Source organism: Charadrius vociferus, unplaced genomic scaffold (assembly GCF_000708025.1).
Source record: "Charadrius vociferus isolate BGI_N301 unplaced genomic scaffold, ASM70802v2 scaffold413, whole genome shotgun sequence".
Classification (NCBI taxonomy): domain Eukaryota; kingdom Metazoa; phylum Chordata; class Aves; order Charadriiformes; family Charadriidae; genus Charadrius; species Charadrius vociferus.
Window position 1 is genome coordinate 1464925 of NW_009647738.1, and position 27802 is coordinate 1492726.

The 27802-nt window shown below is 42.4% G+C and overlaps 1 protein-coding gene across 1 annotated transcript; it reads right to left on the minus strand.

The window, feature by feature from the left end:
- Nucleotides 1-11253: 11253 nt before the first annotated feature.
- On the minus strand, nt 11254-27168 carry LOC104283652 (cytokine receptor common subunit beta-like). The gene is made up of 13 exons (XM_009881857.1): nt 27102-27168; nt 25149-25278; nt 22974-23158; nt 22504-22652; nt 21988-22159; nt 21759-21891; nt 21496-21656; nt 20453-20598; nt 20175-20349; nt 19082-19172; nt 18723-18792; nt 12734-12837; nt 11254-12451 (listed from the first exon to the last, which is right to left on the minus strand). Exons 1-13 carry the CDS (start codon nt 27166-27168, stop codon nt 11254-11256), a joined length of 2781 nt encoding a protein of 926 aa, XP_009880159.1.
- Between the last annotated feature and the right edge of the window lie 634 nt (nt 27169-27802).

Below are 27802 nucleotides of genomic sequence, written 5' to 3' on the forward strand. Positions count from 1 at the left end.
TTTCCGCAAATACAAAGTAACGATCTCTTAACAGAGGCTGAACTTTGCTGCTTGTTCTCTTTTCTGTTGATCTGCACTCAAAACCTGTCCTTTAAATCATCATTCTCCTTGTGTGCAATGTTTTCTGAAAGGAAAATTCATTGCCATAAAGTTAAATGGTCATTAAATAAAACATTAGTTTACGTTGTGAATGTTGTCCTAAAGACACATTGCTGTTGCTAAGCCTGACCTGTATAAAACTGTCTCCACCTAGTAGCACTAGAAGTGTGGATTCTACTTAAACCAAACCCACACTGTTACAGGATTAAAATTCAAGCCACACTCTGATTACATACCTTAATTTAAGTGATAATATCACTCTGCATCAGTAGAAGTAAGGAAAATACACTCAAATGGACACAGTGTAATTTAACACATATTTAGATCTTCTTTTTAATCTTAGGAAAAAAAGGAAAAGGAGTGGTGACATCTAATGAAGTGAGAGGCAGTGAAGTTTCTTACTGCTTTCTCTAACCTAGACTGCAGTCTCTGTGCAAAGACTACTATAGTTTTGGGCAGTACCTTTATCAATTGAAAGCAGCAGAGTCTGGGCAACTTTGGATTATATTCTCCACAGCATACACAATGTCTTATGAATCAGTAGCAGCTAGAAGTGCATTAGAGAAAATTTTAAAGAGCTAAAAGAAAAGCAGAGTAAGCTAAAGCGAGGAAGAACACAGGAAAGCTACTTGGCAATACTTTTGAGGATATGCTGTAAAAGTGAACATTGCACACAGCGTATGGACATGCGCTTGAGAATGGAGACTTTTTGTCTTCACAGTTCCCAAAGGGCACAGATGCACTCTGCTTCTCTTCATGCTTCTTTCACAGATAAAAAAGTGGTGTATGTTTATCCCTTTGGTTTCTTCTTAATAGGCAGAAAAATTATCCCACTTCCATGCAGAGGTCTCAGTGGAGAAAAATGAGGATTGGTGGTGAATACCCATACACTATGTCTCTTGAAACTTCAGTCATTCATCAGTAATTGCTTTTTGTTCTTTTCCTGCTTGTTAAGCACACTCACAGTGTGTGTGATTCCAAGCAGTATTCTGTTACTCCTCTCACTTAATTTACTCCAATAAGGTTTTGGCATCCCTAGACACGAAGGCTCCACCTATCAGATGGAGTGCTTCTGCAACAGAGCAATGCTTTGTGAATGTGAGATTAAAGTTCCCTTGGATGGGACTGAGGCATGCCTCTTCAGCAAAACTGCTACACTAACTTGAGCTTGTGTGGAGTGTGACCTGATCAGTGATAGCAAACTCACCAGGCCAGTATCATAGCAGGGTCTGACACCGGCAGTTACCTTATTAGTTCACAGAGAAATCACCATGCCAAGACATACCTATGCTACAAAGGCCTTGAAGAGCTTTGGCTTCAGAAAGCTGAGAGGAACCTTGGTCTAGATAATCAGGCTGTGAAGTGATGTCTTTCTTTCTAAAGGCCTCACAAAGGGAGTTAACTAGCATGTTAATTCCCTATCTGAAGTGAAATCCAGTAACAACATTTAGCAGCAACTTAGGGTAGAGGTTCAAAAAAACCTCTTCTGGTAAAAAGACCAGGTATGAGTCTAAAATCCTGGATTTCTCCTGCTCTGTTTGCTGAGTGTGAAATGTGTTCACCTGATTCGTGTCAATATGGACTAATGCTAGAGCCGCGTGGTGAAATGTGACTTTCTGTCTTATATACCCTTGTATAACCGCAGGCGTAAGAGAAATGAAGTGGTTAATGTATATAGTTTTAGCTTTTTGTAAAAGACATACTTGTGTGCTAGTTTGGACCGGTTTTGCTGTTAACCGTATGGTGTCAAGCCATAAAAATCTGGAGTCACCCTAAGGGTGAGCCGAGGAAGGCCATGCGCATATGTGGAATCTGGGGTAATCCTGAAGGCAGCCAGGAAGACCACCAGACCACCAGACGGGAGCCAAGAAGACCCCGAGGGCATGCACAGAAAGAGATAAGCCTACTCCTGGAATTTATTCGCATAGACCCACCTTTTCAAGAATGTGTATTAGCAGAAAGGATATAAACCAGAAACAGGAACTGTACGGTGTGCGTCTTGGTAGAGCAGAGGCTCCCGGCACACCCAGCGCTGTTTGCTTGCATTTATTCATTTAATAAATTGTAAACTTAAATTGCAACCCAATTTGGGACTAAGTCATTTATCACACTGAGCCATAGTGAAAGCCACTTTCATGGGTATATATAAAAAAGCAGTGAGCAGATTGCCATAAATTCAGTGGTAATTTCTTCAGGATTACTGGGATGGGCTGTTTGACCAGAAAGACTTTAATTAATCCTTTCAGGAAACACAGAATCGTGAATTGACAAGACACCAAAAGGCCATTTGTTAATCAGTTAAAATCTTTTATCCCAAAGGGAGATATAACTTGACTGAATGGATGGACAAGCCAAGCGTTTCAGCTCCAAGACAGGACATGGGGACGAAGCCAAATAGTACTTTAGACACTGTGTGGGTCTTGTCATGCCTGTATAGGCCATCCATAGCCTCTCTTGTACTCAGTGGAATTTCTGTCTGGAATGTGATATCACAGATTGATATTACAGTAGCTAGTATCCCTTTGTGGGCTGAGTGGACCTCATCTGCTGGATCTAGTCTTCATCTCCAGGAGAAGGTCACCTCCCAAAAAGTGGTCCTGGGTAACATGAACTCTAGCCAACACTGTGTCATGAGTTTCTCAACAGGTAGCATCTGCAGCAAAGGCTTATAGGTGTCTTAAGTAGGATGGGCTCCCTTCAGGAGCAGAAAAAGGAAAATATTTCCTTCATTTCTAATAAAATTAAGATCATGATCAAGTAAGTAAAAACATGGACAAACATTTTACTAGAAAAATGCATGCAGTTGAAAAGATGGCACGTACCACGAGGAATAGAGACATTCTCTTGGTAAGTGCTAAAACAGACCTAATGGTTATGGCCCATATGCATACTACCAACAAAGAAACAGCAGGCGAGAGGCTAAAAATGCAATCCTACATAGTCCTATTCTTCACTGGTTTTATACACTGTGTCAGATAGCAGAGGCTCAGCGCATGATTGATTAAACTGTGCAGGGAAAAGGGGATTATATTTATTAGTATCTGGTAAATTTTTGAAGCAGATTAAGTTTATATGAGATGGATTTCACCTAATCAAAACAGAATCAGTGCTGCTGACATTTAAGATTAAAACCGCTATGAGGCAATTTTAAAATGAAAACTAAGGAAATTGTGCCAGGTGTGGAAAGAAAATTGTTCAGATTGATATATCTGTGCGGTCTGAACTCACAGAAAGCCTACGACTTAGAAAAATAGATAGAATAGAAGGTAAGAAAAAACCAAGGAAAAACAATAACACAGGTAAGCGGAGTGTATAAAACCATGCAACCAAATCAAGACAAATGCCCAAATATGTCTATACAAATACTTTTAAAGTATGGTTTAAATGGCAGAACAATTGGCAAATGCCTTTAAAAAAACAAACAACCCAAATGTAATACGCATTATGGAAGTTTGAAGAAAAGAAGATATTCAGTGGAACACTGATACATAAATATACATTTTGTACAGGAAGAATAGTTTGCATTTACACATTAATGCTAAAGAAAGAATAGTATCAAACAGAGTATGTGTCAACAGTTGTGTTGTACTACAGAATTTCAAGGGCTGCAGAATTTCATTCTATCACTATGAGTGATTGCTTCTCGGAGCTATTTGTGAAAGCACTCACAAGAAAAGAAACAAACTTATTTAATCCTGAATAATATACAAGACCTAGTACAAGTTGAAACAACAAAAGACACAAAGTTGCTACAATAATGTTTTAAGGGCATACACAAAAAAAACAAGACTTGCAAAAATAAGCCCAAGAAGCTATTAAAAGGTTCAAATGTTTGCAGTGCCAAAGGGGCTGTTGAAAGAATCATTTAAAAACTCAAAAGTGAACTTAGGCCTTTTGTAAGTCTACCCACACTATAAAGGTAGGGTTATTGTAGCCTTAATGTTCCGAAAAAGTAAATGAGGCAATACATATAGCAAAAAATTATAACTTATAATGATCTTTTCCAGTTAGATCTTTCAGTTTAATAAAACATAATTACTTTCTTTACAAGCCTTGCATAACCTACATTCTCACTCAATTGCTTTCTTGCAATAAAATCTGTAAAGGAACTTAAAAATTCAATTGCCGAACAAATAATTGTAGTAGATAATCAAAGGCTTTAACAGGCCGCAGTATCAGAGAAAAAGAAGTACCAAATGCAAGTTTTTGAGGAGAACTCAGAGAAGAATCCAGGGAACTTCTGACCAATGAGACTGGCTTTTGTACAGGATAGGTGATACAAACTGTAATGAAAAAGAGAAATAATAGAGAGAAATGTTCTGGAGAAGAGTTAACATAGCTTTTGTAGAGAGTAGTCATGCCTCATAAAACTAGTTGAGTTCTTGGAAGAACTCCAGAAAGCAAACAGATACAGGGTTATCCAATTAGTGTATTATACCTATATGTCTAAAGAGCTTGATGAAGTCCCTCAAAAATGTGGTTCCAAGAAACAAGAGATGAAAGGAAAGTGGTAATGTAGATTAAAGTCACTTAAAGACAAAAAACAAATGAGAGAAATTAATGGTTAGTTTCATATTGGAGGAAAGCTTTGAGTTCTCCCGTAATTCAACATAATTATAAATTATATGGAAGACTGAGTGATGAGAGACCTGGGTGACTGAGACAAAATTTTGTCTAGGGTACTCCAATCTAATGATAATGGACAGAATGCTAAGTTATTAGGTATAAATGGGTTATAAAATTAGAATCATAGAACCATAGATTCATAGAACGGTTTGGGTTGGAAGGGTCCAAACCCCCCGCTATGGGCAGTGACACCTTTCACTAGATCAGCTTGCTCAAAGCCCCCTCTAGCCTGACTTTGAACACTTCCAATGATGGGGCATCCACAACTTCTCTGGGCAGCCAGTTTCCATGTCTCACCAGCCTCATTATAAAAAATTTCTTCCTTATATCCAATCTAAACCTATCCTCTTTCAGTTTAAAACTATTGCCCCTTGTCCTGTTACTTCAAGTCTTGGTAAAAAGTCTTTCTCCATCTTTCTTACAAGCCCCCTTTTATATATTGAAAGGCTGAAATAAGGTCTCCCCAGAGCCTTCTCTTCTCCAGGCTGAACAACCCCAGCCGTCTCAGCCTTACTTCACAGGAGAGGTGCTCCACCCATCCGATCAGTTTTGCGGCCTACCTCTGGACCCACTCCAACAGATCCACGTCTTCCCTGTGCTCAGGATTCCAGAGCTGGATGCAGTACTCAGGTGGGGTCTCACAAGAGTGGAGCAGAGGGGCAGAATCACCCCCCTCGCCCTGCTGGCCATGCTTCTGTTGATGCAGCCCAGGATACGGTTGGCTTTCTGGGCTGCAAGCTCACATTGCTGGCTCAATCTAGTTTTTCATCCACCATTATCTCCAAGCCCTTCTCTGCAGGGCTGCTCCCAGCCAATTAATCAATTCAGTGTTAATAAATACGTAGAAATTAATGTGACAAAAAAATAATTCTAACTATACAACAAGATCAAAGAACCTGTGAGGGCAGGCAAATAATAATAGTAATGGGAGAGTCCAATTATCATGGACTGGCTAAATAACATATTTCTTGAATACCATACTCAGTTCTTGTCATCTCGTCTCTGAAGGAGTACTGTAGAATACTCTGTAGAAACAGAAAAAGTACAGAAGTGTTATCAGAAATACGGGATCTATAGGAAGAGGGACTAATTACTATGGAGTTCTTCAGCTTGGAAAAAGAAACAACTGAGAGATGATTTGACAGAAGCTTCTAGCATCTCAAACAGGAGATGGCGAATAAGGAATGATAGTTTATCCGTTCTCCTAGAACAAGAACAAAGGAGCAACTTACACAACTGGCACAAAATGAGTCAAGGAAAATATGGGCATTTTCTTGTTTGAATGTTTTTATTTATAAAAAAAATGACTAATGTTTTACTATCAGACATTATGAAGCCAAAAATTAAGTGGTTTTAGAAAGGGATTAGTTGAATTTCTACAGGCCAGAGCTGTTAAGTATGTATTATCTGCAACAGCTTAGATGTAACCTTCAACTCAGGAAGGCTCTGGGCCAGATACCAGGTAAACATATTGGTTAAGGATTTAATTATTTACTGTATACTTTTCCATGTATTCTACACCCTGGCTTTAAGCATCCACTGCAAATATTGGCAGAGGCAGAATACTGGACAAGATGGAATGACTGTTTAGACCCAACGTGTTAGTCTTATGTTCCTATATTACAGCCTCTGCTGCAAGCAGAAGGGGAAAAAAGGGTGTCTTTTGATGCTGAAACAGCATCATGAATCCATCATGAATCTGCAGTGAATGAAAAAACTTGAAAATTTACGTCAACACCCTGTGTACCTCCGAATGCAGCAGAAGAACAAACGGGTTAGAAACACACTGCAAGGCCACAGCAGATGCAAAAGTATTAATCTCAAAAGTTTGCAATGTATGTGCATGGTGTGAACAAGGAGTTAAAAATGTTTAAAAAGAGAATAGAATCATAGAATGGTTTAGGTTGGAAGGGACCTTGAAGATCATCGAGTTCCAACCCCCCTGCCATAGGCAGGGACACCTCCCACTAGACCAGGTTGCCTAAGGCCACGTCCAGCCTGGCCTTGAACACCTCCAGGGATGGGGCCTCAACAGCCTCTCTGGGCAACCTGTTCCACTGCCTTACCACCCTCAAAGTGAAAAATTTCTTCCTATTGTTTAATCTAAACCTGCCCTCTTCCAGTTTAAAGCCATTCCCCCTCATCCTATCACTACATGCCCTAGTAAGAAGTTCTTCCCCAGCTCTCCTGTAGGCCCCCTATAGGTACTGGAAGGCCACAATAAGATCTCCCTGGAGCCTTCTCTTCTCCAGGCTGAAAAGCTGTTTCAGATAGTTTTACATCTACTTTTCTAGACAAACAAATTAGCCTTTAACAATGAGGATCATATGCTCCACTACCAACAAACTCGAAAGGACACATTGAATCTACAAAGCTTTTGACCTAACACTGGCACATGTTGAGCAAGTTTGCAGATGAGTCTGGGTCCACCCACCTAACACCATGGTGAAACATCCATTGTGTAATATGAGTTGTTAGGATCAAGGTTGGAGCACCCAGAATCCTGGCAGCCACTTGGAAGAACTTAAAATGGTCCAAAACAGGCATGAAGTCATTGTGCTATTTATTCCCCACATACAGAACATGACACGCGGGGAAATTTCAGCTCTGTAGTGAGAGCAGAGGGAGCATGTGGGGACTGAGGAGAAGAGGCAGAGATCATTCATGGGAGTTGTATGGGAATAAGATTGTGTGTACGAATGTGTTTGACTGCATGAACAAGAAACTGCACAGGGACTGGCAGGATGGGTTGGGATTGTTTTTCGTTACCCTGCACAGACACAGCATTGTCAGAAATTTTCCGGCTATTGTTCCTTGAGGCCTTGGAGGGCTTTCCACTGCAGGCTTCCTTTTCTAGCAAACCATTCAGCCTCATTTTCCTCCCTTACATAAAAGACAACCCCCAGGGTAGCAGAAACAGAACAACAGGCTAGTTCAGCATGGATCTTGATTAGAACAATTGAGGTCACAATATACTTACTACCCTAATCTCATGCAAATTCAGGCAATATGGTTTTGGTTGAGGAAGATCATGATAAGGGAATAATAAACTGATTACTTCAGAGCAAAGAACCAAAAATGCCTGCTGTTAAAACACAGGCAGAATCTTGGATGTTTGAGCATACAGTAAGGAAAGGGCTGCAATGATTTCATAACTGCATATTCAATGTAAATAGAGTTGCAAAATGTAATTTACAGTATTGAGATGCCTACCTCTCCTTTTTTTACTATATAGGAAACATTGGTGAATCATCACTCAGATATACAGCCTGAGGGGCTGGAACTACTTAGTGGGAAGCCCCACAGAGAGGACCATGTCATAGCTGGCTCCTGAATCATCACAATGATGATTCCTCTCCTGCATATCAGTACTTAGCACTGGGGAAGGTAGCAGCAACCTCCTTTTGCACAGCTGTGTGGCTCAAGCTAATGATCAGAAAGTTGAAGACCTGGGACTCACAACAGCTCCTAAGTCTTGAATCACCAGGTTACAGGATTGTAAAATGCTTTTTACCACCCCCACTGAAGCTGGACCTCATGCAGAAGAGAATGGAAGATTCATAAGATCAGCAACAGATTAAGTTTATGGAAGCTTTGGTTCTGTAACCCACTAAGGAGTGGATTCCACGGCACAGCAGAGCCATAGGTTGTGACCCCTGCTTCCCATGTTCATTATATGTTTTATTTAATGATGCTTAGGTGGATATTGAGTAGCGAGTCCCTAGAGCAGAAACTCGTTCTGCCCTAGAACAATTGCTATAGTCGCAAAAGAAAACCACTATTCAGCTTCCCTAGCCTGACAATGGCATGTTACTCTGCAAGTTCCAGGTTCCTGAAGTGATCTTCAGGTCATATCTGCTCTGTGGGATCATATCAAATGTTCTTGTATCGATAAATCCTGTCTCCAAAAGCAGCCTCTGCAAATGCCCGGTGAAGTGCAGAAGGAGAGGAGGAACAGATAGCTCTTAGAGTATTGATCACAATGCAAATGAGCTTCATCCCAAAGTCACTGCACTGAATAAAAGTTCTCCAACTCACTGTTCTTCTTGGTTATTGTCCTGGTTTGAGGTAAAACAGGACCGATTTTGTTCAGTAACTTTGCTTGTTAGCTGGGCCTCTTCTAACTACTGAAATTAACAGCTTATTGTGCAGATACTATTTGCTCTCAGAATGATAAGACCTATGTTTATAGCTGATGCCCAGGCATGGTACGCAGAGAGGCTCCTCCTTAACCTTATTGCTATAACACCTAAGGCCAGCTAACGTTGTTATTTGCCCCATTGGAGCGTCAGAAGCAGAAAAGCGTAAAGGGGTCCCACCTGTGGGGAGGAGCAGACAGGACAGGTGACCCAAAACTGACCAACAGGGTATTCCATCCCATCTGCCTCATGCTCAGTATAAAAGCTGAGGGATCAAAGGGTCAGCCCTTTTTCTTCAATGGCCCACGTCTGAGGACTCTGTTCATCTGCCTTTGATCCCAATCCTGAATCCAAGTCCAGAATCCAGTTCCCGTCCATCACTGAGTCCAGTCTGGGACTTCCCCAGTGCCAGCCGGTGTTGTGGTCATCATCCTGGGACCTTGATATGGTTTTGTATATATTTTGTTATTTTCTTATTATTTTATTATTAATATTCCATTAAAGTAGTTTAGTTCCTTCTAGACTCATAAGTCTCTTTTTCCCTCCTCTGCCTCTCTCTTTGAAGAGGGGTAGCAGGGAGCGACTGTCAGTCCCATCAGAGGTGCCGCACATCCCCAGTAGCCAATTTGGCCTAAACCACAACAGTTATTAAAACCACAGCAATTCAAGGCCCAGTGACGTGGTGCATATCTAAGATGTGAATACAGATACCAAATTTGCATATCAATTTGAACATCTCCTTTTAGTACACACCTAGATAGAGGACAATCATACAGCCTGGAAGAAATTGTTTGTGCTACTCTAAATGGTCAAAGAAGAGACTAACAAAAAAATGCATTGATTAGGAAAGGACTAAATTGAAAATCTTTTAAAGTATTCATTAATATTCTCTATCAGTGGCTGCAACTGCCTGGCTTTTGATGTCAAGAACACCAAATTGAATTTGCACACCTTTCAGATTTAAAATGATATTTATAAGGATTTAAATTCTGAAAAAAACAATGCATTTCACTTCATTTTCTGAATCAGCACTGTCCCATTAACCCAGCAGGAGGAATCAGCTGGCACAAACACAAACCTCCTTCTCATTATCTCTGTCAGATATAGCAAAGTCAGGAGAAAACATCCTATCTCACAGGTGACATAGCTAAACCCACAGAATTTTTTGAGGCCTGATCAGATGAGCTAATAGTAATGTTATTTTAACTGCAATACTCTTAACGTATGAAAGAAAAGCTTTATAGGAAGAAATAATATTTTTTGTTAGTACAGATTTTATATTTGAAAAAAGAAGCATGTTTTTTTCGAATGTAAGCTCACCTTCAGGTCTGAAACCAAAGACTTTTACTGATCACAGAGTGGCAGCTCTGAACAAATGCTCTTACCTTGCATCACTTTCTGTATAGCAGAAATGGGGGAAACCGGCTCCTCTTTCTCAAAACAGTTTATTACTCAGGGGAAAAAAAAAAGCCACTAAGAATAAATTACATAGTTAAGATTCATTATATCATGCATAAACAGCCAATGAACTTAAAAGAAATTCAGATAGTACTTTAACCCTTAGAAACAGAAAAACCCCAGCAGAAACAGGCTTGTGCACCTTCACATTTCTTGCCTGTCATTTTCTATTACCTGCCCCACTCCCTTCCTCTCTCTGTACCTTACGAGTCCTTGGGTTTTCATTAACTAATATGTCTTCTTCCCCATAGCTCTCTACAGCCTAGTTTATGTATCCCAGTAATGTTTCCTTCTTACCAACAGAATACACTGTGATACACTGCACCTTAACATTAACAAAGGTTTCCTGGACTTCAACATGTTTTTCTCATTTTTCATTTATACTTCTATTACTGTATGGGGTTTTTTTCACCTTAGACAATACATATTTCATGCCAGTAGTGGAAAGGTAGAGATACGAAAGCTCCTTGGTGATTCTTAGATCTATTTTACATACATGCAGAAGTTCAATAAAATTGCTCTTAAGAATATAAGTTTTCTTTCCAGGGTTTACAAGCCTGTCGTCTTCTGATAGCATTTCATGCTGTTAAGTCTGCATTTCCTGCCACAAGTTTTGCCTCAAGTGATCTGGTATTATTGCAAAATGACTGTGATCTGTCACAGGACCATGAGGGGTCTAAACTGTTCTTTGTGGATAAGCCAAAAAGTTTGAAAAACAGCAAAGGGCAATGTTTGGATTGTCTTTCATGCCAAATCTGTGAAGGCCATTGAGAAGGATATTGAGCTACTGCAAGTCTTTCAATATGTTGGACTGGAAGCTGGAAAAGGGAACTGGCGTTTATTTGTTCCTAGGTTTGAGTTTTCAATTTCTTCAGGCAGTTCAACCTTTTTCAGTTACCTCTAGCTTTGGTATTCATTAATATTTGCCCATTTAACAGATTTCTGCGATCCTCAAAGATTGCTGCCAGGAAAAGTAATCATCTGATTTCAGGTTTTTGAAAAGCTGAATAGCCTGCATTTTTGATGCCTCCTTTTGCTTGCCAGTGATGGCTTCGTCATCAGATACAGGCTTCCCAGGTGTTGTCTTGCCTTCAGAAAGTTTCTTGACTTCGTGGTCTTCCTGACTAATATCCATCTTCACACTGGATTTTAGGCTGTGGAAGCAATAGTCACCAACCTGGCAAAGGAAAATTGGCTCAGTGCTGTCAGGGTTTAACACCACCAAGTTACCCTCTGACAAAGGCTGCTTTCTAAGAAGATCATTTCCCTTCTGTAAGACAGGCAAAGAAATCTTTGCGGGTTCTGAATGTCCATGGAGACCTAAAGGGACAGTAAGATAGTCTCCAAATGTATCCAGGTGCAATTCAGGAGAAGAGGTTGGTGCTTGACCTGAAACTGGGACTGTGACACCAGTTTTCCCAGGAGAAAACTCATGGCAAGAGTGGTCTCTGGGTGGCTGGGGCTCCTGTGAGTCACAAGGTGACTCCCCAGCAGTGACAAGTGGCAGATGGTTAGAGTCGTTGGCTGATGGCAGTAACAGGCTCTCTGTGGTGATGTACTCCAAGGGGCACTGCTGAGGAGACCTGGTACAGCTGAGAGCCTTTGGAGATTTCTGCTCTTCTGTTCTCTCATTCTTGCCTTTCCCACAGGCTGGTGGGACCAGTGAGAATTCTTTCTCATCATCGAGGTGCTGCATCACTTCCTTCTGATCTGGGAGCTGAAAGGTCTGTGAAGGACCTGCCCCTGGCTGTCCTTGCCTTAGTGGAGCCTGGGGACAGTCTTCCTTTGGGAGGGTCACATACTGAAGGGAGACTGATTTCTCACGGACTCCCACTGGGTCCGCTTCCAGGGTCTGATGCATATCAGGCTGCGAGGACATCACTGGGCTGTACAAGTATGGACCATTGAAAGCAAAGCAAGGAATTGCTGTCTGGGAAGCAATACTTCCACCAACACTGTTTCTCCTTGAAATAGGAAAGAAATGACCAGCAATCTGACTTGAGCAGACAACTGGGGCATGCTCTGGCTCATTTAAAGCATGGTATGAGTTTTGTAGGTCCAGTGCAACAGGGGAAACATCTGCCTTTTTAGCCTGCCCTTCAGGGGACGCTGCCAAAGTCTTCGTCTGCCTGAATGTGGGAAAATTAAAAGTTGCTTATGAGACATATTATTGTGGTAAACAATAAATACAAAACAAGCTTACTTGAAAACACACGCAGCTACCCATAGGGTTAGAAAAAGTCTTATGTGGAGAAGCAGGCTAACCCAGACAGCAAAACAATTTAGCTCTTCCTCAAAAGCAACTTGTATAGGCTTTTTAGTGACAGAACATTTTATTATATCTTGACATGACTTAAGGAACTCTTTGAGATTATCATCCACAGTGTCGGTCTAATATGCTGTTCACTCACCTGTCCACAACTTGAAGGAAGCTAGCCTGCTCCATCTTCTCTGATAGGTTGTATTTGTTGAAGTCCAGCAGGCTACTTGTTGACCAGTTTCCTAAAGGTACTTTCTGAAAATGAAAAAGCAGTGTCTCACTGGCAGTAGAATCAAGAACCATACATTCCTCGTGAACAAAGAAAATGAATAGGAGAGCCTACAGCATCTGGCAATAGGGATACAACTTCACTAGTATGACTCGAAGGTGTGTTCTGTTCTCCAGAAGACAGTTACTTCAGACCCATATTGCCTTACCACTGACCTAACTACAAGTACTGAGTGAGCCAACTAGGAAAGATGCCCTCCTAGACTTGCTATTTGTAAATAGACAATGACTCATGGGAGATGTGATAGTAGGTGGCTCTGTTTGCCACAGTGATCATGAAATGATTATGTTTAAAATTTTCAGAGTAACGAGAAAAAAGGACAGCAGAGTTGCTACCCTAGATTTCAAGGGAGCAAACATTAAGTTATTCAGGGAGCTACTTAGCAGTGTCCCCTGGGAATCTGCTTTGGAGGACTTGGGAGTCCACAAGTGATGGTCAGTTTCTAAGAACCACCTTTTAAAAGCACCAGAGCAGGCAATTCCATTGTGTTGTAAGTCAAGCAAGCAGGGCACACAACCAGCTTGGCTGAACAGGGAACTCCTTCTGGAGCTCAAGAGGAAAAAGAAATGGTATGATCTCTGGAAGCAAGGTCAGGCTTTGAAGGAAGATTACAGAACTGTGGTTCGTATATGCAGGGAGAAGACACAAAAGGCCAAAGCTCAATTAGAATTGACAATGGCTAGTGTTGTATCGGACAACAAGAAGGGCTTTTTTAAGTACGTTAATAGCAAGAGAAGGCCTAAAGAAAACATCAGAACAATACTTGTTGATGATGGTCACCTGACTTATAGGGATGAAGAAAAAGCAGAGGCATTCAAGGCAGTTTTTGCCTCAGTTTTTAACACTACTGATAGACCTTGGGCTGCCTGGTCTTCTGAGTTGGAGGACCATGAGTGCAAGAACAGTGATTTTGCCTTTGTGGACGCTGAATTTGTAAGGGACCAGCTGTATCAGCTGAATGTTCATAAGTCCACGAGGCCTGAGGGGATTCATCCCAGAGTACTGAAGGAGCAAGTGGATGCTATAGCAGAACCCCTCTTGTTCATCTACCAAAGGTCCTGAGAGTCTGGGGAGGTTCCTGCTGCCTGGAAGCTAGCCAATGTTATTGCAATTTACAAGAAATGCATGAGGGAAGACCCAGGAAACTACAGACCTGTTAGTATAACCTCAGTTCCTGAAAAATTTCTGGAGAGGATCATACTGGGTGCTATTGAAAGGCTTTTAAAGAACAATGCAATCATCAGGCACAGTCAACATGGGTTCACAAAGGGAAAGTCCTATTTTATATTCTTCTTTGATAAGATCACTTATCTAGTGAATGAAGGGAAGGCAGTGGATGAAGGGTTTTTTTAATTTTAGTAATGCTTTTAATACTGTCCCTCACAGCATCCTTCTGTACAAGTTGTCCAGCTGTGAGATGAGCAGGTACAGAGTGTGCTGTGTGAAGAACTGGCTGAAGGGCAGATCTCAAAGGGTTATAGTGAATGGGGCTACATCTGCTGGTGACCAGTTCACCAGTGGTGTACCTCAGAGCTCAATTCTAGGGCCAGTTCAACATTTTTATCAGTGATCTTGATGCAGGAGTTGAAGGCACCATTAGCGAGTTTGTAGATGATACCAAACTCTGAGGTTTGTCTCTCGAGCAACAGAAGGCCTTGCAGAGGGATCTAGATAGATTGGAACATTGGACAATCACCAACAGAATGAAATTTGAGAAGTCTAAATGCCAGATTCTGCACCTGGAACAGAGTAACGCCGGGCACAGGTATAATTTGGGAGAGAAGCGGCTGGAGAGCAGCCCTGCAGAAAGGAGTCTGAGGGTGCTGGTCAACAGCAGGTTCAATAGGAGTCAGCAGTGTGCCCTGGCAGCCATGAGGGCAAACCACATCCCAGGGTGCACCAAACACAGTATCACCAGCTGGTCAAAAGAGGTGATTATCCCACTGTATTTAGCAATGGTGTGGCCTCACCGTGAATACTGTATGCAGTTCTGGGCTTCATAATTTAAGGATTTTAAGGTACTTGAACATGCCCAGAGGAGGGCAACAAATCTGGTGAAAGGGCTGAAAGGATTGTCCTGTAAGGAGAGGCTAAGGATTTTGTGTTTACCTAGTTTGGAGAAAGAGGATGAGGGGTGATCTCATTGCTCTCTACCGCTTCCTGAGGAGGGGAATTGGAGAGGGAGGTGCCAATCTCTTCTCCCTGGTATCCAGTGATAGGATGTGTAGGAATGGTTCAAAGCTGCACCAGGGGAGGTTTAGGCTGGACATTAGGAAGCATTTCTTTACTGAGAGGGTGGTCAAACACTGAAACAGGCTTCCCAGAGAGGTGGTCAATGCCCCATCCCTGTCAGTGTTTAAGAGGCATTTGGACAATGCCCTTAATAATATGCTCTAATTTTTGGTCAGCCCTGAAGTGGTCAGGCAGTTGGAGTAGATGATCATTATAGATCCCTTCCAACTGAACTATTCTATTCTATTCTATTCTATTCTATTCTATTCTATTCTATTCTATTCTATTCTATTCTATTCTATTCTATTCTATTCTATTCTATTCTATTCTATTCCTATGCTACAGTACGCTATGCTATGCTATGCTATGCTATGCTATGCTATGCTATGTAAATAGACAATGACTCATGGGAGATGTGATAGTAGGTGGCTCTGTTTGCCACAGTGATCATGAAATGATTATGTTTAAAATTTTCAGAGTAACGAGAAAAAAGGACAGCAGAGTTGCTACCCTAGATTTCAAGGGAGCAAACATTAAGTTATTCAGGGAGCTACTTAGCAGTGTCCCCTGGGAATCTGCTTTGGAGGACTTGGGAGTCCACAAGTGATGGTCAGTTTCTAAGAACCACCTTTTAAAAGCACCAGAGCAGGCAATTCCATTGTGTTGTAAGTCAAGCAAGCAGGGCACACAACCAGCTTGGCTGAACAGGGAACTCCTTCTGGAGCTCAAGAGGAAAAAGAAATGGTATGATCTCTGGAAGCAAGGTCAGGCTTTGAAGGAAGATTACAGAACTGTGGTTCGTATATGCAGGGAGAAGACACAAAAGGCCAAAGCTCAATTAGAATTGACAATGGCTAGTGTTGTATCGGACAACAAGAAGGGCTTTTTTAAGTACGTTAATAGCAAGAGAAGGCCTAAAGAAAACATCAGAACAATACTTGTTGATGATGGTCACCTGACTTATAGGGATGAAGAAAAAGCAGAGGCATTCAAGGCAGTTTTTGCCTCAGTTTTTAACACTACTGATAGACCTTGGGCTGCCTGGTCTTCTGAGTTGGAGGACCATGAGTGCAAGAACAGTGATTTTGCCTTTGTGGACGCTGAATTTGTAAGGGACCAGCTGTATCAGCTGAATGTTCATAAGTCCACGAGGCCTGAGGGGATTCATCCCAGAGTACTGAAGGAGCAAGTGGATGCTATAGCAGAACCCCTCTTGTTCATCTACCAAAGGTCCTGAGAGTCTGGGGAGGTTCCTGCTGCCTGGAAGCTAGCCAATGTTATTGCAATTTACAAGAAATGCATGAGGGAAGACCCAGGAAACTACAGACCTGTTAGTATAACCTCAGTTCCTGAAAAATTTCTGGAGAGGATCATACTGGGTGCTATTGAAAGGCTTTTAAAGAACAATGCAATCATCAGGCACAGTCAACATGGGTTCACAAAGGGAAAGTCCTATTTTATATTCTTCTTTGATAAGATCACTTATCTAGTGAATGAAGGGAAGGCAGTGGATGAAGGGTTTTTTTAATTTTAGTAATGCTTTTAATACTGTCCCTCACAGCATCCTTCTGTACAAGTTGTCCAGCTGTGAGATGAGCAGGTACAGAGTGTGCTGTGTGAAGAACTGGCTGAAGGGCAGATCTCAAAGGGTTATAGTGAATGGGGCTACATCTGCTGGTGACCAGTTCACCAGTGGTGTACCTCAGAGCTCAATTCTAGGGCCAGTTCAACATTTTTATCAGTGATCTTGATGCAGGAGTTGAAGGCACCATTAGCGAGTTTGTAGATGATACCAAACTCTGAGGTTTGTCTCTCGAGCAACAGAAGGCCTTGCAGAGGGATCTAGATAGATTGGAACATTGGACAATCACCAACAGAATGAAATTTGAGAAGTCTAAATGCCAGATTCTGCACCTGGAACAGAGTAACGCTGGGCACAGGTATAATTTGGGAGAGAAGCGGCTGGAGAGCAGCCCTGCAGAAAGGAGTCTGAGGGTGCTGGTCAACAGCAGGTTCAATAGGAGTCAGCAGTGTGCCCTGGCAGCCATGAGGGCAAACCACATCCCAGGGTGCACCAAACACAGTATCACCAGCTGGTCAAAAGAGGTGATTATCCCACTGTATTTAGCAATGGAGTGGCCTCACCGTGAATACTGTATGCAGTTCTGGGCTTCATAATTTAAGGATTTTAAGGTACTTGAACATGCCCAGAGGAGGGCAACAAATCTGGTGAAAGGGCTGAAAGGATTGTCCTGTAAGGAGAGGCTAAGGATTTTGTGTTTACCTAGTTTGGAGAAAGAGGATGAGGGGTGATCTCATTGCTCTCTACCGCTTCCTGAGGAGGGGAATTGGAGAGGGAGGTGCCAATCTCTTCTCCCTGGTATCCAGTGATAGGATGTGTAGGAATGGTTCAAAGCTGCACCAGGGGAGGTTTAGGCTGGACATTAGGAAGCATTTCTTTACTGAGAGGGTGGTCAAACACTGAAACAGGCTTCCCAGAGAGGTGGTCAATGCCCCATCCCTGTCAGTGTTTAAGAGGCATTTGGACAATGCCCTTAATAATATGCTCTAATTTTTGGTCAGCCCTGAAGTGGTCAGGCAGTTGGAGTAGATGATCATTATAGATCCCTTCCAACTGAACTATTCTATTCTATTCTATTCTATTCTATTCTATTCTATTCTATTCTATTCTATTCTATTCTATTCTATTCTATTCTATTCTATTCTATTCTATTCTATTCTATTCTAATGCTACAGTACGCTATGCTATGCTATGCTATGCTATGCTATGCTATGCTAAATTTACATAGCATAGGGGACAGGAGCTGCTCGCTTAAAGAGCTCATAGACATGCTGCAGGTTCCTACCAGAGTAAACATCAACACTACTGCTTTGTGCAGTGTCTACTCTTTCCAGCACCATATGAGGACACTCTGGGCAATATTTCACCCATAGGGCTATAATGACCATCCTTCTGTACCAGCTGACCAGAGAAACAGAATTACTGGGATGTTTACAAAACTTAGGATAAACAAGATCTACAGATGCCTATGCTACCCTTTCCAGATCCTGGGGTTTTTTTGGAAGGGAGGAATAAGGAAGAGATGTTCTATTCAGACAGTTTTGACCAAATGCTGTCTAAGTGTGTTCCTCGATTTCCAATAAAGAATGCTTGCCCTGCTAACAGATAGGCATGTGGTAACATTTATTCCAGAAAATCCAGTTCCTTAAAATAAAGTTTCTCTAATAGGGCTACCACCCCATTCTAAAAAGCTCTGAATTAGTGTTGATTACTATCTGGTGACGAATGAAAGCACCAGCTGATAAAGTTTCCTAATGACACTAGATTATTTCAGTCAGATAAAATTTTAAAGTACTGAAAAATTTCTAGCTTGATTTTAAATCACAGTGATGCTGACAAACACAACACAAAGTCTACTAGTATACATATAAGAACACAGTTATGTTGAATGTGACCAGAACTTCTAAAAATAAAGCATAGACTAATGCAGATATCTGTTCATTGTGGACTAGGAGACAAGAAGAGCTCTTAAGATTACAGGAAGCCCTGAAAAAGAGAGAGAAATAATGAACCCTTCAAGGTACAGTTCCCTCTTACCCCCTGGTAGCTCTGGATCAGGAGACTCTTGCTGGGGTTCGGGATCTTTTCCTCCCACATTTGCTTCTTCCTGTAACAACAACACAGAGTTGTCAAGATTTGCTTCTCAGCCTGGCTGCAACCCAAAAAGGCTGCGCCCCATACACCGCACTGCCACGCACGACGAGGCACCACCAAGGCCCTGGCATGCCACCACCCAACTCACACCCTTGCACAGGCACACACAAGGCTGCCCGTTGCACACCAAGGCTCATCTCCACATGGACCTCTCTCTCATGGGGGACAAGAAGTGCCTCAGCCTTTATGCCACCCACAAGGCCAACACGCTGCTAAACCTCCCAGGCACAATGCAGGCCTACCTGAGGAAATACTTATAGCTGCAATAAGCAACTATTAGCAAGATGATGATGAGAGCTGGGAGCATCACTGGGAGAAGGACTGGTGGCAGAACTGAAACAGAGAAAAGAGAAATCGGTATCCACCTGCAGAGTGGCTGCTTCCCGTAACAGGTTTTGCGCTTGGGTCACTCTTCCTGTAAGCAGATCAGGGAAATGTAGGTGGCATGTCACAGGACAGGATCATGAGGCCTTCAAACTGTTGGGAAACCCTCCAAAGTGGGGGAGACCAAACATGGCCTGAACAGCTTACTGACCAAAGGAGTTCATTGTTTACTTACTGATCCTTTTTTATTTTTTACTGACATCACAATAAACAATTTATGCTAATAAAAAAATGGCTAGGTTCCTTACTCCACCATGAACAACAGGCATGGCTTCAGGCATCTTAGGCCTGCCTTACTCTGTGCAGTCCTGAAGAGACAGGGTTTCAGAGATTTTCTTAGAGCTTCCTCTGCTAATGGCCATAACTGATCATTATCAACATACCAATTTCTTCCTGAATACAGTCACCAAAAATTGCCTACTGTCTTACCACTACAAGCCTCCTCAGGACCAATCATGGAAGATCATATTAATTTGGACAGAAGACCATATGATAGCAGACATTCTGCCTCTAAGTACAGAAACAGCAAAAACGTGAAGTTTTTTAACACACAGTAGACTCTACTGTGTGTTTTATACACTCTGCAAATATAAAAGATAAGTCTTATATTCTGTCTTTTTGCAGTCTCGGGCTCTTCAGTCAGTGACAGCAGTGCAGTCAGGAAACAAGGATGATCTTTTGCGCAGGATCTTTGCTTGATTTACTGTTGGTTGCATTCACCTTGCAAAGGGAAGCAGGAAAGAAAAAAAAAAATTCCTGCTCACCTCCTTCATTAGCATTGCTGCTGTACTGCAAGGGTGCAGACAGGACAGCTACCTTGTTAAGCGACCCCAGCTAGCTCAAGGCTGGACTGAATTTCAATTCCAGCTGAGAGAATGTATTTTTCTATCGAGGCATTTCAGCCATTAACAGTCCACAAAACCTTAGAGAAGTAGCCTGCACAGAAAATACCATTCTCAGTTTTCCAGGTGAACTCCTCACTCCATTCACTCCAAGGCCCCTCATAATCCAGAGGCGTATTCACCCTTGCACGCATTTTCCCCCTATATTCTGTAGATGGTGCCAGCATCTGCAGGGTGAAGATGAAGGGAGGTTCATCATTGCTGATATTTAACTTCTGGGGAGTCTAGGGAGAAGAAAGAAGCACAATTGATGAAGACAAGATGAACTGTCTTTCCAATTTGCCCAGCAAAGAGAAATCCCGGACTCCTGCACTTTCTAAGACTTACCTTTTCGTATTGGTCATTTTTCCAGTACTCAACTTGGTATCTCTGTTTTATGAAGCTATAACCCAAAGTCTGTTTTATCCACTTCAGTTCATACTCTTGGTTCTCTGTCACTGTCACTGACACATTTGTAGGTGGCCGCACCTTAACTGGAACACACAGAATATCTTAGAGTGCTTATCAACATACTGGTCCAGCACTCCCTTTCACCTCTGTGAATAGTTTCCAGAGACTAAAAACCATGTTGTTTTATACAATGTAAGAAGTCTCAGCTTTTTAACACTTCTTAATTCTCTGCATCTGCATTTTCTAGTCAAATACAATAAACCAGTAGACACATTAAATAACAGAAAATCCATATCCATTAATATTGACAGTAATCCCTGTGTACAGAAAGGCAATAAAGCAATATTTGAAACATCCTTACTGGTCCAACACATTTCCAGAGATTTTCAGCTCTCTTGGGGCTACTACCTCGTATTTTCACCCACTACAGGAGATGTCCCACCTTTAGTCTGTGAAATGTAGTACCAGTACCTCCAAATACATGCAGGCAGAGATGATCCACCTGATGGACCTCACTCAGCAGAGGAATCCTACATCATCCAGTGCTCCAGGGGTCACTGCACAAACCCGCAAGAGCTCCACTGGCTTCCTGAGAAATCACATAGTGACACACTCCCCACAAACACCTCTCCCCACAGCTCCCTGTCACCTGGGACAATCATAAAGGTCAATCACAGAGAAGTCAGCAGGGTGACAATTGCTCACAGAGAAGCTCTGGGTCACAACCCAGATTTCTGCACAGTTTCCACTGCTGCCACCTTCCTCAGAGTAAAAAGTGCCACTGAGGAGCTCCACACCTACATGCTACCTCTCCTAGACCTCTGACCTGACACAGCATCCAGTTCTTTTCTTCATCAGTCCTGGTCTCTTTCTCTTCCCACCCACTTTTCCTCACCACCACTGTCCTCAGCCCCACTTGTCCACACAGGCTTCTCGCCAAGAAACAAACACGAGAAGTAAGACACAACACAGCAACTCACTGTTCTTGTAGGCTTCAATCAGTTTCTCCTCCGTCTTGGCCCGGACAGACACATAGTACTGGCTCTGACTGCTGGAGTTGTTAACAGGGATCTCACAGCTCTGGACCACATACGGGACATGGAGCAAAGGCTCCTCATGCACAGGAGAGCACTCTTCTTCTCTGAAGGGAGAAAAAGAGGTTGAGCTGAGGTCAGAAGGAATGGGACAGAGCGGAAGCTCCATGGGAGAGGTGCAGGCATGCTGCCATGGGCAGAGCACGTACGCTGATGCCGGAGTGGCCCTGAAGAACAAACCAAAGAGGACAGAGGTGGTGATGGCTTTCTTCACTTCCCAGCTGCACCTCAGACGATCTGCACCATTGAAGAGGCAGCGAAGGTTCCTGGGCTGAAGGCCACCTTCAGAGAAGATGAGAGCAAGCTAAGTGAGAGGAAAGGTCTGGCTTGTCAGCCAGTGCCTCCGCACCTGCACGGACCCACTCCGTCCCACGCTACCTTCAGGGGTCTCCCATGACACCTCCGTGCTCCACTCGCTGTACGGACCAGAGAAGCCACTGGCCCACCCCGGTCTGGCTCGCACGCGGGCAACGTAGCTGCTCCCCGGGACAAGGGTCTTGTGGTGGAGATGGCAACTTGTGGTGTTGGAGAGTAAGAGCGAGGAAGCCTTCTGTTGTTGGGGGAAAGGAGGGAGAGAGTGAGGAGGGAGGAAATTGGGGACTTGGAGGCATTCAGGGCACAATCAACTCCAACTCAAAACCCAAGCACAGTGCTTTTTTTTCAGTGAAGAACGGATCTTTGCATTCAGTTCAGAGCAAATGGTATTTCACTGGGCAAGTCACTTGCAAACAGGAAGAGAGCCCCTTCCACCACACCCGAAACAACATTTGTCGCCTTCTCCTCATAGTCCCTGAGAACAGAAAGGCCACTCATTTGCACAACATTTACCACAGGGTCTCCACTGCCCAAAAGGGTGCAGCCCAAACCAGGACAGCCCGTCTCCTCTGCTCTTACCTTCCAGGATTCCCACTCCCGCTTGTAAGTGACTTCATACTCCAGGGCATTGCCCAGCCCTTGGCTTCCATCAGCTGCTTTCCAGGTCAGCAAGAAGTCTCCTGATCTCACCAAGGTGACTGTGAGGTTTTGAGGCGGGAGGGTCTGAACTGGAAGGTGAAGGTACAACCCATGAGAGGAGATAGTGGGGACAGGAACATGAAGAGGGGAAGAAACCTCCTAGGTAAGCTTCCCCATTTTCCAAGTATCTTATCCCTGCCACACTAAGTAGCTCCTGCTAGAGTCCCCCTTCCAGTTCCAGCTCCTGCCAGAAACTTGCCCTCTCCCCTCCCTGCCCCATCCTCTCAATGGGGAACTCTCTGGCAGTTTTCACAATGGATTTGGGTTTCACTTCCAGACTGAACAGCAAATACATTCTCAAAGATCCCTAACATTCACTGGAAAATGAGAATTTGGAATTTAATCCTTACCATTTTGGAGAAGATCAATGTTTAGTTCCGCTTGAAGCATCTTGTTAGGTTTGAAGCTGTAAATATCATTTACCCCTATTCCAAAATTTTCTGTGGTGAGGTGACAAACCCAGTGCACATGGGAGTCTGCAGCCTCATGTAAGTAATTTTTTGTCTGGCGTTTGCAAAGCATCTCCTTGTTCTCCCTGTGTATGGAGAAAGTGACCCATAAAGATCTGATTTGGAGTCCTATAGTTGATGCAAAATTAAATGCCTGAAACCATTTCCATCCCATTCTGTTGTTACAATTTACTCGGGCACTTATATCCTCTCCTTACTATATAATTAGTCCTGTTTTGCATCAGTTAATATGACAAGCATCTTTAAAACCAGGCTTTTGTCAAATGCCTTCCCATTTCAAATCTGTGCAGCAGGATGTTATATTTTGGTACCAGTCTATTTTTGTTAGTTTTTAGCTTAATTCTACCTAATCTCATATTTTTTATGTGAGAAACACAGTATGATGAAATATAATGTCATGGAAATGCACCTTTTACTCAGAATGAAAGGCAGTAAAGTTTCTGGTGATCCTTAGCTTCTTGAAGACATTAATTTTGCAGTCCCACAAAGACACGTAACAAAAATTCTCCAACCAAAATGTACTTCTGTATCCTTAGTAGTTCTGTTCTGCCAAGGGACCTTACGTATTCATTAAAGATTTCATCCAGAATGTTAATCATCCTTTTATATAGCCTTTCTCCAGGCCAAGGAGCATCATGAAAATTAGAAACAATATTTTAAACTAGACAGGAGATTATAAGCTTTGTGTGCTTGCAGTAGCCTGAGCTGCCGGAGAGATGTGTTGCTTCTTTTTGTACCCTCTGGAATTTTGTTTGTGCTATTGGCTTCATGCCTAGTATATTATATTGTTCCAGTTCAAATGAGAAATACTAAGTTGTGAATATCTAAGGCCAAATGCTGTCTTCCAGGACGGGATGGAGTCTCCTAGCCAACTATGTGTCAGCAAGCATTATTCAGCACTATTGCTATTTTTAAAAGTTTGGTATGAGCAAGGAAAATGGGGATATTCCTGAAGTATGAGTGATACTGACCATACATGTGCATACCCTTAAACAAGAGTCAGCCCAAGGGTTGAGAAGTCCTGAAGATATTTCTATCTACTCACGAGCATTGCTTTACAGTTTGGGATTTAGTCAACTATTCTTCACCTATGAGCTGACCTGGTTAAATTATTGACTGTTTTGGTTTCAGCTGCATGACTGTCCACACTAAGTACCTCTTGTCTGATCAGATCACTTCAGTCATGTTTCCTGTGTGATCCACACACTCCATCACGTAACAATGTTCCAGAGAATCCTCCAAAGGTCCAAGTAATTTTATATAATCTTTTCCCAGAAGCATTAGCTTCAAGGTCCTATTCCAAAGACCTTCCAGTGATTTTAGCTGCTTTTAGGTCTGTTAATTCTTTCTTCTTTATACTAAAATCAACAGTTCTTTCTCTTTCCTTTCTTTCCTGTGTTCACAGACTCTAATTCATTTTCTTCTCAGCTTTCCATCTCTGTCTTCCCCTTTCCCTTGACTATTCCTGCCTCTCTGTCCTTTCTTATCCTCACAATTGATCCAGTCTGGTGACTCAGTTCCCTTTTCAAAAGATGTAACGGAGAGATACTGTCACGAACAGACCAGTATATCTGGGAGGAAAAGTGATAGCACAGATGAACTCACCAGTGTTCTCTATCTCACAAACACACAATCTAGACATGTTTCTCAGAAGTGATCAAAACCATGCTCTCAGTGATGCTCCCAAATGGGCAAAATAAGAGGGGGAATGTCTCCTCCCTTTTAGATTTATAAACAACACTCAGGCTTACACTTGTTCTGACACCATCTTCTCCACTCCATTAATAGCAACCTATATGCCCCAATTTATTTCACATCTATGATCCCACAGTAAAATTATGGGAAAAGAATTGTAAAGGTGATAAAAATAACACCACTATTCATTCCTCCCTTCCTAGAAGAGGCCTCAGAAGCATGTACAGGTTTTCCTTTAACCCAGTGACTGAAAGAGGTGATGATGCTTTCTGAAAACCTGACTGCTGGTCCCCAGGATTCCAAGCTGTGGACTTTTTCCCTTTGGGCTCTTATCCAGCACAGCACATTTCAGGTACTTACATTATAATATTATCCCTTTGGTAAAGAATCATACCAACGAGGGCATGAGCCTCTGAATGCTCCATCCATGTGCAGGTCAGCTGTGAGTTGTAGTTGTTGTAGCAGCTCAAGCTCTTCATGGGGATACTCTCTGAGAAAATAATTCAGGTAAAAAAAGATGCGGTGATTACAAATGTAAATAGTGAGAGATAGCAGAAGGTACAGTGATTCTGCCAGCAGAACGGGGAAGGCACTGATGACAGTACTCTCCTCATGACACCAGAGAATGACTCTTGGTGCAAACATGCACAGGTTTGTGGCCCATTCTGCACATCTCCACAATATGCAAGTGTCCAAACCAAGCTACAAGTAACAACAATGAAGTGAGACCTTTGTGCCTGCAAGGCACATAATTCTAGCCAAGGTATTCCTTTTCAAACACTGATTGTTCCCAGGGATTGGTAGGTACCGTGGTCAGCAGGCATATGGGACTTCTTTGCCGCTAACCTCCTAGTAAAGGTTATGACACTAGAAAGGTGTATTTAAAAGTGAGACGCTCTGGGAAGAATCTTCTTATGACTCAGAATAATGCTCAAACTAATTTTTTGGAACTAGATTTATGGCACAGAAATGGCCAGACCTCCCGTCAGGGATAACTTTTTTTTTAACCTCACAACTGTGAAGTGGGAAAATCCAGGCCACCCCTGGTACATTCACTATGAAGCAAGTTGCTTTCTTCTTCTTCTTTATTTTCTCTAAAGGTAATATCTATGCTGCATTATTGGGATATGACCTTCAGATGACAGAGATGTCAGTGTGCAAACATGAATGAGCTCTCTCAATTTTTCTTGATGAGAACAACTACCAGTTTGGTTGAGCGGCTTTTTACAGTCAAAAAAACATCAGAAAAGTATGATGGTGTCTTAGTTAGCAGGCATAAGAGGGACCTTACTTTGATCTTCTACTGAAAACCACTGCAAAGTAAGTTCTGTGGCATTCCTTGCATAACCAGAAAACGGAGCATCCTACATAGAAAGGGATGGTCTGAATGTAAGGCTAAGACACGGAATGCCAAGAGACCAGTCTGACCTACACTGTAATACATTTTCCCTCAGACATCTCAAAGGGAAATGTCCTGCAATTGATTCTGGGCCGGGCAGCATAAATCCCGCAGCTACTGCGGACATCAGGCGTTGGCATCTGTCTTGGAAAAGGCAGATGTCCATGAGGCACACCTTCTGACAACACTTTTATTCTGACATGTTTAGTGTGGGTACAGGCTTAGTCTTGATGTAGACATAGTGCACTGGGTGATCCAAGGAGATACTTCCCATTTCCAGCTTCCATACTAGGGAAGGGAAGGGAAGGGAAGGGAAGGGAAGGGAAGGGAAGGGAAGGGAAGGGAAGGGAAGGGAAGGGAAGGGAAGAGAAGAAAAAAAAAGTAGCTCTCATTTCATCAGAAAAGGAAAGACATTAAACTCAGAAACACAAGCAATGGATATGGCAGATGGTCTCTTTATCTGTCAGCAATTCCACAAGAAGAAAATGAGGTCATCTGGATGTTGTTGTTGGTAGCCCTCACACACACCCATCTTTTGTCTGTCTGCTTGTATCTACTCCTGTACACTACCATCGGAATCATGCAGTCTTTCATTTTCCTATTTTTTCATTAACTATCAGGCTCTATTCTTCCTTCCTATTCACTCATTAACCAGTCAGCTTGCTCATCTCATCCATTTGTCCAGTATTTCACCTGCCCATGCCACTAACCTACAACTCATTTGTCTGCACACGTATGTGCTACATACTGGTTTTCATCAAGATGCCTGTTCTCCTACAGCACAGAAGATGGTGGCAGAAGGAAGCAAAAGAGCAAGCAGAAAGTGAGGAAAAGCATTAGCTGAAAGAAGGAGACAGATACGAAAAGAAAGTCAATAATGGAAGGCTAAAAGTGAATATAAATTTAAAACTCACCTCGAATGGCATGGACACTGAAGACCAAACCCATATGCAGAAGGATGAAAACTTCTTTCATGATCATACGGTCCTTTGTGCACAAGTTTTATCTTAATTCAGAAGATACTTGTTTTCATTTCCCACTGGCTACTCTCTTGCTTTGCTTTTTGTGGAGCTTCTTGTTTTCATTTCACATAAAGGGAAGTAAAACTGAATTAGGGAACTTCTTTAGGCTTCATGTTGGAGTGACATTCAGAAAGAACTTCTACCAAGTATTTATTGTAGGACAAATTCTATGTGTTCTTATTGTGTGAGCTTGCAATATGAGCAAAGAATGAAGAAGTAAATGCGCGTTTCCAAGGAAGTGCAGGAATTCTTTCAGCTGAGTAGCAGCAAGAAACAATCCTAATCTGTGAAGAGAACTCAGCCTTCAAGTTTATTCATCCTTATGCTCTTCATGCTCAAAGCCTTCCTAATGAACTGGTTTTTACCTTTCCTTTAAAATATGATCCCCAACCACCCTATTCATTCACTTTCCGATTTCTCTTCAACATGCTACTTTTCCAGCTGCTCCCCAAAGAAGTTGCAAATTGTAGAAATAATACCAAAGAAACTATTTATCCTTTTGGGGGGGAGAGTGATTATTGAGATCGAGAGTAAATTGAGTGGTTCGAAGACCATGGACCATGTTGTTCAATACTGGAATTCAAGTCCTGTTG

Coding starts and splice junctions, on each gene's coding strand:
- LOC104283652 (XM_009881857.1), bottom strand. CDS start 27,168: ATGATCATGAAAGAAGTTTTCATCCTTCTGCATATGGGTTTGGTCTTC. Junction 22,160..22,503: donor GGGAGTGGGAATCCTGGAAG/GTAAGAGCAGAG, acceptor CCCCAACAACAG/AAGGCTTCCTCGCTCTTACT. Junction 21,657..21,758: donor AGGGCCACTCCGGCATCAGC/GTACGTGCTCTG, acceptor TTCTCCCTTCAG/AGAAGAAGAGTGCTCTCCTG.